General features: G+C 43.4%; 1 protein-coding gene across 1 annotated transcript in view; it reads right to left on the reverse strand.

The window, feature by feature from the left end:
- ABCC3 (ATP binding cassette subfamily C member 3) overlaps window positions 1–15135 on the reverse strand; it is an 804906-nt gene that overhangs the window by 52644 nt on the left and 737127 nt on the right. The window contains exon 26 of the mRNA XM_069654461.1: window positions 13496–13597. Coding sequence (XP_069510562.1) covers window positions 13496–13597 — 102 coding nt within the window. The remainder of the gene's footprint in view (window positions 1–13495; window positions 13598–15135) is intronic.

Genomic DNA, 15135 nt, shown 5'->3' on the forward strand with positions numbered 1-15135 from the left:
TGTCAGTGATGCCACTTGGTTCCATATTGTGCATTTTCTAGATAGAATTTTTTTCAAAGCAGAATGACATTTTTTACCTGAATCGACATTGATAAGAAAGTTTTGTCATTTTAATACAGTTTGCATCTTTCTTTTTCACAGGTGGTACAGGCTGGAGGGCCTATCGTTGCTTCACTTGGTGGCTTCACGGGAGGCTCGGACACCGCGTTCGGAGAGTAATACCTGCCTGTGCGGTACTTGCCATTAGACAACATTTCCCCAGCGACAGTGGACAATACCGCGCATTTTCCCTGGATGTGCTGCAACCGGAACTTTACAATGTGTAATGTTTATTATTTATGTTCAATTGAAATTAAGATCTAAAATAAAACCCAACATATATTTTAACAATGGTTGTTACCACACCACTTTGTTCAAGCGTTGGCAATAAAAGGCCGTTGGATTTTATTGATACAAAACATGGTTTAGGTAAATAATCAATATGATTGATCATAATAAATCATCCTTTTGGGCACCGGGTACAGAGATGACCCCCTCTGGCCCGTGCCGCCTTGCCACCACAGGCCAGCCTGCTGCTGACTAACTGCTTAGGCATCCAGGGTCTCCAGGGGGGTCTGCGGCAAACGAGTCTTGTCTGCACGACCACCGCCCCAATCCACCCCCCCCGCCCTATCAAAGGTAGTTCGCACCGGGGTACTTGCGCTGGCAAGTGGAGCTGTCAGGGAGCGATAAAGGCCAAGAGGTGCCAAAGACCATGTACACTTCAAAGTGGTCTATAGAGCATGGGTTGCTGTTCCCATGTCTACCTCCAGACCCCGTGTCTCCTGCCAAGCATCCCCCCTCACGCTGGACGCCCCCCTGCAATCCACATAAGTGTGTCTCCATTCACAAGTCTTCCTGTGTCTTGTCTGCACGACCACCGCCCCAATCCACCCCCCCGCCCTATCAAAGGCAGTTCGCACCGGGGTACTTGCGCTGGCAAGTGGAGCTGTCAGGGAGTGATAAAGGCCAAGAGGTGCCAAAGACCATGTACACTTCAAAGTGGTCTATAGAGCATGGGTTGTTGTTCCCATGTCTACCTCCAGACCCCGTGTCTCCTGCCAAGCATCCCACCTCACGCTGGACACCCCCCTGCAAACCGCATAATGCCACGACATATTCACGTCATTCATTCACAAACACACCCCTGTTTCGAATACTTTATATCCCACTTCATATTTCTAATGAGAACTTCTTTGCGCTTTGCTAGTCAACCCGTGAAGGTGCTGGTTATCTGCTCTTCGTCTCTGTGAACTTCCGTGACCACTTCGAGCAAACTCGTCAGTTTGCAACCTGTGAACTGCTCCCTGTTCTACGACAAGAAACTACTCTGATCCCTGCATCTAACTGTTTGTTCGTCAAGGTAAGGCCATGTACCATAATCATTTTGCGTCCAATTTTTTAATTTATATCTATTTGCTAGTAGTCATTAAAATTGCATCCATGTTTTCTTTTCGTTCAAGACAGTACATGCAAGGAACTAGTCACATGTTCTGAGTTTAGTCAAATTATTTTTCTATTTTTTTAAAGTTATTCAAATACTTATCCGCATGTGAATAACGTGTATAGTTCCAACAACCAAAACGAAACTTGCATTGAACCTTTTATGTGTCATTTAATTTTTTAACACATTGGTATTCATAGAGAATTGTTGATCTTTACTTTTCAGAACTTTCCACAATGCCTGCCTGTTCCATTGGCGGTTGCCCTTCGAAGACCCATAACAAATCTGAAGGTACTATAATGCATGTTTTCCCTACGACAATAGATCAGATAAGAGAATGGGTCCGATATTGCGGATATCCACCATCTGAGCTTGAAGGTAGAGTCCTAGAAGTCTTTGCGGACAAGAGAGGTGATCGATACCGCATCTGCAGCAGGCACTTTAGCTCAGACATGTACTCCACATCATTGCTAATAAAGAAGAACACACCGCGAGCGAAGCGAAAATTGCTCTCAACCGCTATTCCCACTCTATTCGTCCACATCCCTCCACTGGTGAGTCAAGTTTACGGATTTAGCTCTCGGCCTTGCTGTAGTGTGTAGCATTAGCTAACAATAATTTCCCCATTTATGTATCCACTCAATATGAAGGTGGAAGATTCTCCATCCGTGTCGTTATTGCAGTCATCAGCCACTTCAAGCGCCTATCGGGTAATCTTACTTAGCTATTCTGCCACTGACTTGTTTTAGGCATGTAAATCAATAGTTTCAATTTATCGTGTAATTATTTTACCTAATGGTACACCCTTGTACTCGTCCTCTAGTCTTTGTTTTCAGTTATAATTATTGTTATCCAAAATAATGCAAGTACTGTCTTTCAGGGAGATGCTGAGGAGTCCAACGCATTGACGACAACCGTTGATGTCACTCAGATGCTCGAGGTACGTTTCCGGACAGTTCCATCGATGGAGATCATCAGATCTTGCATTCTTGTAGCGTGATTGTTACACACAATGTTTCTTTCGTTTTTAGCCATTGATATGTCCTTCTGTCGTCGCCCTCCTATGTGTCTTCTTTTTTCAATATTATGTTCATTACTAATGAAAGTCCTATGTTTCAGGGAGTCGATGGAGCATTAGTCCAAGAAGAATGGGGAGCATGCAGTTACGGGTTGGCGCAACAGCTTGCAGAAGTGTGCACCGCAGTTACATCGTCCCTTGATGTTCTTATGCATTTCGAGGTATGGATACTGACAGTTCGATCAAGCGAAATCATATGACGTGATTACATCCGCTATACTTCCTTCTTTATTAACGCAAGTACTATGTTTCAGGGAGATGACGGAGCTTCTTCTACAAGAACATCACCCCTAGTAGTTGATGCAGATCTCTGGGTGGTGACACTTCCAACGATCGAGCAAATCGAATCATATTTAGATATCCATTATTTATTTTAGACAACTGATCATTTGTGCAGGTCTATTTAGATGAGCCGTTGACGCCTGCACAAAGTTTATGTTCTTTTTAACAAAATAGAAAACCATACTAATGCAATTACTGTGTTTCAGGGAGTTACTGAAGCATCATCTTCAATAATATCATCAATGGAAGTCTATGAGGCTCTTGACAGTTCCATCTAACTAGATCAACAATGCGTGAATAATTGTCGTTTGAATGTTCTACACAAAGCGTTCATTCGTGTTTTGCTATTGAGATGTACGTGGGTATTGGTCCCCAAATACATTTTGTGTTTTTAATATTATTATACATACTAATGAAAGTTCTATGTTTCAGGGAGTCGATGGAGCGTCAGTGCATGATGGATGTGCTTATCATGAAAATATAGTCGTTGCAGCGCAAGAGGAAGTGGAGACATGCACACACGAGTCGGAGCAACAGCGTCCTGATGTTGAAGTTCGAGGCAAGAAAGTTTCAAAGAAAAGAAAGCAAACGAAGGTTAGTGTCCTGGTCACTATATTATGTTGTTTTTCACTGTTAATAGTTCAATACTGTAAGTTGTGTTTAAACTGAACATCCCTTTTCCAATCTGTCCTCTAGTTGCGAGTGGGTGTACGAACTAGATCTACACAGACAGTGAAGCGAACGAGAGATGTTGCTTGTCAAACCTTTTGGCAGGGACTTGAGACTGGAGATGCATCGTGCCAATGGGAAGAATATGAAGTGATTGACAACGGAGCTATACCACCACCAGCCATTGATAGTGAATGTCCTCCTGGTAGTTCGGATGCAGTCGGAGATCAATTCACAGAATCCACACCCGCAAAAACTAAGACCACGAGAAAGTTGAAGAAATTGTTTTATTCACCCATCGCCGGAGAAGGAACAGATGTTGCAATGGAAGAGAATGAAGTGGACGACAATGAAACACCATCAATATCACTGAACATAGCGGAAGACGATATCAGAGATTCTACCTTTCATGTGAGTGACATGTCCTCAACGTTACAGGCCGAACCAGCTGGGATGCAGAGTGACAGTATAAGGAAAGAGGCCAAATTCATTGTATTCGATAGTTGTTTGATTGATATTATTATTCGGATGAAATGTGGGCATTCGGTTGGTGGGGAAGTATGTGGGGAGCCATTGATTAATGTGACTCGTGCAATTCGAGGCACTAACCTTAAAATACATGCCACCTGTACAAAATATCATCCTTTCTCATGGTCTGCACAACCCATGCTGGGGCAACTGCCAGCAGGCAATCTACTTTGTGCAGCGGCTGCACTTTTTAGTGGTTCAAGTTTTAAAAATTTAGAGTCTTTCTTTCAGTTTGTGGGAATCCATTTCATTCCGAAAACTCAGTTCTACAAATACCAAACCGATTATCTATTTCCAGCCATTAGCGAAGCTTGGAGAATGGAAAAAATGTCTATTGATAGTACATTCGCGGGCAAACGGTTCAGGCTACCCGGTGATGGACAGTGCGACAGCCCAGGATTTTCAGCCAAGTACTGCACCTACCACTTTCAGGACATGGAAAGTAAGAAAATTGTGAGTTTGGTGGTCGTGCAGGTGTCACAAAGTACATCCTCAGTGGCCATGGAGAAAGTTGGCTTTGTAGCATCATTGCAAGAACTACAATCGCGGGGAATGGTGATTGACCTGATAGCCACGGACAGACACGTTTCAATTGCCAAGACAATGAGAGAAGAGTACAAAAATATAAATCACCAATTTGACGTTTGGCATCTTGCAAAAACAATCAATAAAAAAATGTAGGCTGCAGGTAAAAAAAAAGATATGCAAGGTATTTCACAGTGGTCCAATTCAATCAGCAACCATCTTTGGTGGAGCTCAAAAACATGTGGAGGGTCGTTGGAAATTCTACTGGAAAAATGGCGGTCAGTAATGCTACACTGTAGCAACGTTCACCGCTGGACCACAAACCAACATTTCCACAATTGTGAACATGGCCATTTGTCCACAGAGGAGAAGAAGAAGAAGTGGTTGATTCCTTCATCACCCACTCACAAAGCCATTGAAAAGATTGTATTTGATAAAACTATAACAAGAGATTTGAGGGGACTCACGGAATTCTGCCACACAGGAGATTTGGAGGTGTTCCACAATATTTGCCTAGAGTACAGGCCAAAACGATTGCATTTTGGCATGGAGGGCATGATAAATCGGACTCTTCTAGCGGACTTGGCACATAAGCATAATGTTGGCCGTCAACAAAGTAGGACGACCGGAACTTTAGGGACGCTTCGCTACAATAAGGCCTTCACTAAAAGAAGTAAACAATGGGTGATCAAACCAGTGTTTCAGGATATGCAATATGAGTTTACTGAGAGACTTATTGTTGATGTCCTAGATAGGCACATACATGGAGTTGTGAACGAACCTGTGCAGGGGACAACTGCATTGCCACCCAACATTGCCTCTGTTCCATGTCCACCTAAAGCAGAGCTCATTGAGAAATACACATCACGGTTTAAATGATTGTAATTTGATTGTCTGTTCTCTCGAGTCTCCTCATGTCGCAGGCCCATTGAATATGTGTAGCTATGTATTGTGTAAATAAAAGTGATTGCTCTGTGAGTCCTGTGAGATGGCCTTACACTGAATGTAGCTAACTAGGAATGTGTGCTCGTTCAAAGTGAAGGTCAGCTGCTTTGATTTTTTGCTCGGGTGCCGGAATGGCCCACGACTCAGTATAAGGTTCTATTGTTATTTGACCTTGACAGGCCGGGACCATCCCGAAAGACTTCTTTTTGGGGGTGTGGGGCAATAACGTAAGAAACGATAATGAATATAATTTCAGAAACGAAAGCCATTTAATGTTCGTTCATTAGAAGAAATAACGTCGGCATAGAAGGAGTGGTATTTCGGGGCTGCCCTACGCACAGACACAATGGAAAATGCAAATATAATGTAAGTAACTCTTTAGATGAGTTTATACCGCAATTTAATTACTATACAGTAGCTTTAAAGACGGGTTAAGTTGTACTTGTTTGTTCTATGTGGCATATTGTTTTGTACCACGCACTATCTTGTGGAGAACCATCTCCTTTTACGGAAGCACCTCAAAACCTTCCTCTTTGCTTCTGCTTTCTCTCTCCCTCTCCCCTGCTACAACTGGTCCACTGTCTGCGACCTCGGTCCTGGGCCCTTCCACTCTCCACCTGCACTGCCTCCCTGTCAACCCCTGCACTGGGGGACTGTCTCAGTATCCTACATCCCCCCCTTGACGTATAATACCCAGTTGCACTGTCCTAGCTATGAAATAATTTCCCGACCTAATATATAAAATGAATAATTTTAATAAAGATCTGATGGTGAGACTAATTTCATTTTTTATGTTTTTAAACAGGTACATCCTTCATTATTGTATGTGTCACGAGTACCAGACACCGGCGGATGGCTTTTACAACTACCAGTTGCTTCTCCGCATGAACAACGTTACCACCCTGACCATTTTATGTGACGATCGCCAAGTACAAGTATGCCCTTACGCGGTACTAACGGCTAGATGCAACATACAGACCGTTGTGGTGGCCTAGTGCCTCGTTGTTGGAACAGCCATGCGATTATCAGTGCGACCGAAGAGCTTATTTTATCGTAAACCAACACCCTGTGTACTGCACACGAACATCGCTTGCCTCAAGACGAACTATTTTGGATCGAGAGCAAAGAAAAATGCAAATCGCTGAATATTCTCTAAACATTTGATGTCCAATAAATGTACTTTGCCAAATGTACAATCTTGCCGTTTGCTTTTAAACCACAGTTTCATATTCCGAATTGTGGCGCTGTATTGTGAGATGATCTAAGACCCTGTGTACAGCAAAGGAACATCGCGTGCCTCAAAACGAACTTTTTGGAACGTGAGCAAATAAAAATGCAAATCGCTGAATATTCTCTAAACATTTGATGTCAAATAAATGTACTTTACCAAATTTACAATCTTGCGGTTTGATTTAAAAGTACAGTTTCATATTCCGAATTGTGGCGCGCTGTGTTGTGAGCTGATCTGTGTTGGTTTCCGGGTTCTGTGTGGAGTCGCGTAGAAGACGCCTGGGCGCGTTTGCCTACGCAGCACAGTCACGTCACGGATAGAGGCGGGGAATATGAATGTTTTGATAAAGTCTGTTTCAGGGGCGGGGGATTTGATTTAGTGCCGCAAAAGCAGGTGAGCCAGGTCGATGGGGGGAAATGATAGGATTATCAGAAAATGGCGGCTGATTTCGAGTGCGTTAATGGACGAAAAGTCGGGTAAGGTCCATAGGAAAGTTTTCTACGATCTACCGATTTATGCTTAAAAACACATGGCCGAACCGTAGGGACAATAAAAAAAAAGTCCCAGAACTATCATTTAACTACTGCAACAGCCTCTTCCTCAACCTACCTAGCTCCTCCCTGTGCCACCTTCAACTAATCCAAAATAGGACTGCAAGACTCATCCTTGGCCTCAAGCACAGGGAGTGCATCTCTCCAGCATTTACATGTCTCCAATGGCTCCCGGTTGCTGCAAGGATCAAGTTCAAGGCCCTCTGCATCATACGGAAGGATTTCTGGGGCCTGAGACCCCACTACATCCAACTCTCTCTCCCTAAATATCTCCTTACTATAGCCATTCACTCATCTAGCTCTAACTCTCAGCAGATCAGAGGTTTTTCCAAGCAGAGAGTAGGGGGTAGATCTCTCTCCTCTGCCAGTGCCTCCCTCTGGAAGGGTCTCCCTGCCCCTCTTAGAAATGTGCCGGATCTCCATAAGATCCAGAAGCTCCTCAAGACTTTCCTTTTCTCTTCTCTACCCCCCTTCCATGCTAAAGTCCCCTTCTGTCTGTGACTGGTGGCCTGGTTCCTTCAGAGTCATATAGGGCACCGAGACCCTGCGTGCCCAGTCTACAACTGCACTTGTCTTCCTCTGACCGCACTCTCCCCTCACTTAACCTGCACTTGCCCTCACAGGCCCCACTCCTACACTTGCCTGGATGGCTTGCTCTTCCTGTAGCGATTCCAGCCCTTTTAAACTTTGCACTTAGTTGTGGACTTCACTCCTGCTTCCCCCTGGCCCTGGTCACCTGGCCTCCCCTGGCACTCTCCTTCTCATGGGCCCTTCTGTCCAGTTTCTGCACTTCCTCACCTCCCCTCCTCCATGCACTTTCCGTTACAGCAATTGCACGATCTGCATGTTGCAATGCCTAATTTCTCCTACTTGCCCACCCCTCACCTTGTTGCACCTCGAAAGACTTGGTATAGGCACATTACAAATGATCAATATAATTCATCTTAAAAAAATAACAACTTGTAAAGATACTTAGTTGTTTGTTCGTCTTGTCAGCACTCCAATGTCTTTGGGCCTGAGTGGATCAGCGCTTTGCAAATATCAAATAAATAAAATAAGGCTGGAGAAGTAGGAGAGCATTTGGGAAGATTCGTCGGAGCAAGGGAAGAAAGGATCACCAGAGGTGATAAGTAGAGTTGAGTGGAGTGATTATCAACTGACAAAATGTCCCTTGATGTGTAAAGTCTTTAGGCATCTTATCTGCATGGATAACCAGTTCCAGAGAAAGGCTTTGTACCAGGAAAAGGCATATTTCCATGTTTCCCCTTCTTGATTTTCTATCTTTTCAGCCAGGCAATGTTGTGGCTTGTCCTCACAGGTAAGTGGAAGACTTATTTATTTAAGAGCACAGATGCATTGTTAAAATACTAAAAGTTAAATAAAATAATATGTATAAGTCTACAATCAAAGTTCATGCTCAAAATAACAAACACAACACCTTGAAAACACTTATGTAAAGGCGCGTTATAAATGCCATATCATATCATATCACTCTCGAGATTTTAAGCAGCTGTAGTTAAATATTTTTAAAATGACCTAAACTGTGGTGGGCAGAGGGGCAAGATTTTAAAACAGGTTATCAGAGGACTTTTGCAAAATGAAATGCCAGCACTAGTGCACAGTAACTAAAATCCAGCTCTAACCAAAGAACACGAGTTCCACCGTGCTTAAGGTAAGTAACCATGTTTTGGCTAATCTGGGTGACTTTTTTGAAGTTTATCAGAGTTCTCCATAGGAAAGAATGTGCTCCATGGAGTAGTCAACTATTGGTGACACCATTTTTCGAAAGTAGATTTCTTGCAAATAAGGGTGCAGCTACCAATCCCAGTTATCTGCGGGGATCCCCTGGCAGAATTACTATGCCCATGTTCCACCACCTAAATCAACGCAAAGGTGAATGCAGGGAAGAACACTACATCCAATGCTAGGGAATGGGGACCCAGAGTAGTCAGGGCTGTTTGGAAAAATTGTTATCTCTGTAGTTGACTGTATTGGCTGTCCAGGGGTCAGGAGTGCTCTTCTTCTTCCAAGCATGACAGCTGAGTCTGGAGGTGGTTCGAGATTCTGTCAGAGAACCAATGATTCCATAGTGGCACAAAGCCACAGATGAGATAAGCAGTTGAGCTGACCCCACACCGGGTCTGTAGGCATGGTTATTCAGGACTTCAGCACTCAGGCACCAGCAGATCTCCTCTTCTTGATAGACATCAGCAGCAGAAGTGTAACTATGTCCAGGGACAACGAAGAAGATGCGCTTTAGCTTTTCACAGCACCAAGCTTCTTGAGACTTAGGCATCAGGTGACGTCCCCTCTTCAGATGGTGGATGCCAACTACAGACCCACAACCCTTCAGCACCCCAATGCAGGTCTTGGAATAGGATAAGCTCCCCAGTTCAAGCAAGGGAGGCATCATGGAATGTCTCCCTTGGCGAAGAAAGTGAAAGGCTTCACCTTGTGGCAAATGGCTTGGTCCCAGCAGCTGTCTACCAGCATCCCTAATAAGCATTCTTTGTGCCTCAAAGTCCTTGTAACTGTATTCCTCCTGGGCAGGGGTATGAAATGGCCTTATATGGACAACCTGCCTCATGAAAAAGAAATTGCTCTCCCAGATTTCTGGCTGTCATTGTCTGTTTCCATGGCGAAAATCTTTATCCCTCCCATACTAGCCTCATCACCTCTTCTTACCTTTCGAGATTTGTTCCAGCCCTGACTCTCATTTACTGTTTCAACAATTAGCTCCTTTGCCGAAGTTGTTAATGACAGCTTCCCTCCCACAGTCTTTCCTACGCATTGGGAGATTAACATCATCAGTCGTAGCACTGTTGTGGAAGATTTTCCACAGCCTTATGCTGCTGGATGTGGGAAGACTTAACCGAACGGGATAACACGGGTATCAGGCAATAAAATCGCAGCAAATATGTTGCTGGTAAAAATAATTGCAGAAAAAATGCTGTGGTTTGACCCGATAAAGGTGTACCCCATTTTACCATTTAAGGGGAGCGGGGGTTGCGGGGGTGTCCCCCTTCATCCTTTACATGATTTTGGCAGGAAAAAACACTGCATTTTTGCCGCAATATTTTGTATTCATGGCTATTTTTGCAGCGATTTTAAGACATGGAACTATAACGTGTTCTGCTTTCCTTCTTCCTCCTCCCTAACTGAGCAGCCAGTTCCATTGTTATTTGTAGCACCTCTAGCCTGGCCTTCTCCCTTGTACATTGTTGTGTGGCAGAGGCAGAAACAATTGTTACAACTGGATGAGTGATTGTCTGTGGAGGGCAGTGTTGCTTTCAAATGTCATTTAAACATGTGAAATCATGTGCATGTTATATGTTACTTTGATAGCAAAACAACAAAGACCAATTGGGTGCATACTTCACCTTTCTTTGATATTTATAGACCTACTCTAATAAGGGCATCTTTTTAACATTCATTAAAGTTAACATTGTGTTCCCTAAAGCAGTACATTTCAGGAGTTCCTTCATGTTGACATTGATTTTGCCTTCCTTTCAGAGTGCATCCTTCTCCTCAGGAACCGTACCCCAATGCCTAAGAGAAGTCTGGGTCCGCCCGCTCTTAAAAAAAACCTCCTTAGAGCCAACCTCCTCTAATAACTATCGTCCCATCACCACTGTCCCCTTCCTCCTCAAAATCCTAGACAAAGCCGCCCATAACCAAATCCAGCAGTACCTTGAAACCTATGCTATCCTAGGCAGAAGACAATTAGGATTCCGCAAAGGACATGGGACTGAAACTGCCCTCCCAGATTTGAAGAATCAAATCACCAAAATAATGGACACAGGCAAACCTGCTCTCCTCCTTCTACTCGATCTATCCACAGCATTCGACCTAATTGACCATGATATCCTCACATCTCACCTTTCCAATGCAGCCCACTTCTCTCACAAAGCAACCACATGGATCACGTCCTTTCTAGAAGGCAGGGCCATGAAAGTCTACTCGGACCATGCCAACGCTCCCCCTACCACCATCAGCTGCAGAGTCACACAAGGTTCTTGCACTGCACAGACCCTCTACAATCTCTTTACTAAACCCCTCTTTGACTTACTGGACGCTCTCGGCATAGCCTACACCAACTATGCCAATGACACACAAGTCCTCCTCCCTCTCACTGGAGACCACACCAAAGACACAGAAGCTCTCCTCAACATCTACTCCACAATCCACATCATCCTGGCGCCCAGCGAAATTCTATCCAAGTTTAGCCAAGACTACTCACACATGACCATTGACAACATCAGCATACCGTCTCCTCTGCCGTTAAGACCCTAGGAATCTACTTGGATGCCACACTATCCATGACCAGACATGTCAGCGCCATCGCCTCTTCATCCGCACTGACCACCAAACTCATCTTTGCTATAAAACCCTACCTCACCACGCCCAACTGCCTCTCCATCGCTAGAGCCACCATAGGAGCCAGACTTGACTACTGCAACGCCCTCTTAGCCGGCACATCTTCTATAAATCTAAAAAAGCTCCAAATAGTGAAAAACAATGCGCTCTGCGCTGTTCTGCACATCCCCAAATCTGACCACGTATCACAGGCCCAAAGAAATGCTCACTGGCTCCCTGTCAAGGAAAGAATCAATTTCAAAATACTCACCCTCACACACAAATGTATCAATCACACCGCTCCATCATACTTATCAGAAACCATAAACATGAAGTCCTCACTCCGTCCGATAAGAAGCCAATATGACAACCAAGTCCAAGTTCCCACTGTATGAAGAGCTAAAGCTGGAGGCATTGGCTTCCCACACATAGCTCCCAAGCTCTGGAATGACCTTCCTAACTCTCTCAGAATAGAACCATCCTTGCTCTCCTTTCGTAAATCCCTCAAAACAATGCTTTTTACTTACCTTGCGCTCCCCCCCACCTGTTCTGTACCTCTAACACTCTGATGTCTGTAATGTAACGCTACTGTAAAACATAATGCCTTGCAAAACATAATAACTTGTATGCTTAGACTGTAAACAAAATGCCTTGTATTCTGTTGAAACTTCCTTTCAATAACCAGCCAAATGTTTCTTTGTAACAGCGCCACGATGCCCACGGGCTGATTTCACACTCTAAACAAATTGTAATAAATAAATAAATAAATAAATAAATAAATAAATAAATGCAAACACTGTTCTAACTCAAAGGTTGTCTGGAGTATGGCCTCGCACCTCATCATCCTATGAAAACGACTTTGTTTACTTGTAAAGTAAGAATAGGCAAAGTGAAACATCCAAATGACCCTCCCTTACCCAAATGAAGGCTTGTTATATGCTTTAAAAACTGAGTTCAACCAGTACTCATATTGGTGCTCCTGGGTTCGAGGGATATTTTGTCCGCTATGTTGTATTCCTTTTCTTCTCTTGTTTATTCAGTGCATCATGGTGGCTCGCTATGCACAGCAGTGCTTCCCTTATGCACATTGCCAATTAATCAAACAGACAATTGTTCATGAGGTCTGATGGTTATGTTTGCGGCCATGGTGACTGATATTCAGGTTAGTGGGAGAGGGAAGGGGTGTGCAGATGTGTTGCCATGTGGCCTGGCCGCCATCATATATGTCATTGACAAGGAGCAAAGTTGTAAACATTTGATGTACTCAATACCTACCTCTTTTAACTAACAACATTCCGTTTTTCGACGTAGTCAACTCTTGGCCAGGCCATTCAAAGCCCGTAGGCTTGGTCGTGCTGGAATGTAATATTCTGGAGCTTGTCCGCAGTAATATTTAAATCCACAATGAGGCAATTAAGCAACAAAACAAATAGGATTGACTTAACACATTTGTGTGTCCTCACTCAAACAATATTACACTGTGTACTAACCTCCAATCCCAGAATTCTGAATTGGGTAAAAATCCAATTATCATTAAACTTTGAGGACATAGTCCCCTTTTCCCTTTCCAGAACTATGTGCCATCTAACTGGACACACATTAACCTTTGTTAACACAGAACACTCTTCCCACACTACCCCATCCTCCCTTTGCCTGTAACATCTAGTCACACCTTCTTGTCCTCTTAACTTTCCCTGCTTTCTCTTATTCTCCCGATATTAAGATCTGGATCTCTCAGGTAACGGCACAACACACCACCACACTGGCAAGACTAGCCACCCCAAAACAAATGCAGTAGAGACTTTGCCCATAATGTGGGCATAGTAGCATAACATGAGTTAACCAACCTCAGTCTCTGTTTCAGAATATTCCTTTACTCTCTCAACAGCCACTATGTTGGTTTCTAGATCAGAAGTCATCCGCACCATCCAGTTTAAAGACATTGTAACCTAGATATTGAATAAAAGGAAAGCAAGAAATGATTAAGTAAAAAAGTAACATAAATAAAATATACAAAAGAGGTCATTGCATATGAACAGAAGCATTGTCAACGGTCTCGGGAGGATAGTTCAGGGGCAACGTGCTTGCCATGGAAGCAAGACAACACGGAGCAACACAAGTTCGATCCCTGGGTCTTTGCTTAGAAAGCTCTGGGTATTACGCATGTTTTAAATAACCTATTTTATCATATCATAAAAGAATTCCTTCACATGATAGCTCAGCATTACAAAGACTGTGCTCTTTCTGAAGTCACTTGAATGATAAATTGGAATATGACAAAATGACTACTGCTCTGCAGGAGTTCAGGAATGTGCAGTGGCTGAAGCGCCTGCCCAGCTCCACACTACTATCAAACCACCAGAGATCCAGTCATAAAGGTGAACAAGGCAGTTATCCCTCCTTTAAATTTGGGGTTACACTCTTCAGGAGCGGTGTGACCTCATGACAGTAGCAACCCGAACAACGTAATTGCAATAGGCCAAAATTAAAGAATGCCCAATCAAGGTTCTGTAAAAAATGACTTATAATCAAACAAAAAGATGCAAACAACTAATCACAAAACACTAGGAAAACCCATCCCTGTAAATGAACATAGAGAATTCAAACTTTGGTCAAGGAGCACTCTGGATAGATGAGCAGAGGTGTTCAGGCAAGACTGGCACAATGTCACTGTGTAAAGATATGTCTTTAAGAATAATGGACACACATTATGCCTATTTTTGAAATGTTCTCCAGTTAACATTTAAACTTTGTTTTACGCTATATCCTCCTTCTGTGATCTCTGTGCTAGCACATGACAATCTAGCATCACTGTAGTTTAGGTGCACCTCCTGTGCGTCTATGGAAAAGGGGTAGCCGTTAACTATATACTGTTTATCAAAAGTAAAATATGACATTTTCTCAAAGAAAGTTAAATGCATATTATAATCCTAGATTTAATATAGGAGGGGAAATATTGACGGTTATGACAAGTCACGAGTACTTGTGGGTCTGTATACACCACAAAGCTGGTTGGAAAGAACAAGTAGAAAAACATGTGACTGTTCTATCTAGGAGAGGGACGGTAGTTAACAATTTTGCTAAGCGGTATTAGAGACGGACCATGTCACATTTAGTGACAGTATACAAAATGCAAGCCATTCCAGTGACCCCATGCGGCACAGTGATCTGGAGGCATAGTAATCTCCACACCATAGAAAATGAAGATTTTAAAATGATTGCTGGGATTACCAGGACGAGTGCCAAGTAAAAGTACAATTGAGTTTGCAAAGTATCGGATATGAAGCAAGACTGTAACCCATTAAGTATTGGTTAAAGCAACTAATAGAACACCTTGCGTGTCTGTGAAGTGCAGCAAGGGGTACGTCACAGAAACCTAGTCTCTGGTAATATCCTAGCTCATTTGGCCCCCATTTGAAGACTATATAACAAGATGGCTCGAAAAATTGATCCTAAATGAGACATGGGGTACATGCACAAAAGCATG

This window comes from Ambystoma mexicanum, chromosome 3q (genome assembly GCF_040938575.1).
Source record: "Ambystoma mexicanum isolate Mex_15411 chromosome 3q, UKY_AmexF1_1, whole genome shotgun sequence".
Classification (NCBI taxonomy): Eukaryota; Metazoa; Chordata; class Amphibia; order Caudata; family Ambystomatidae; genus Ambystoma; species Ambystoma mexicanum.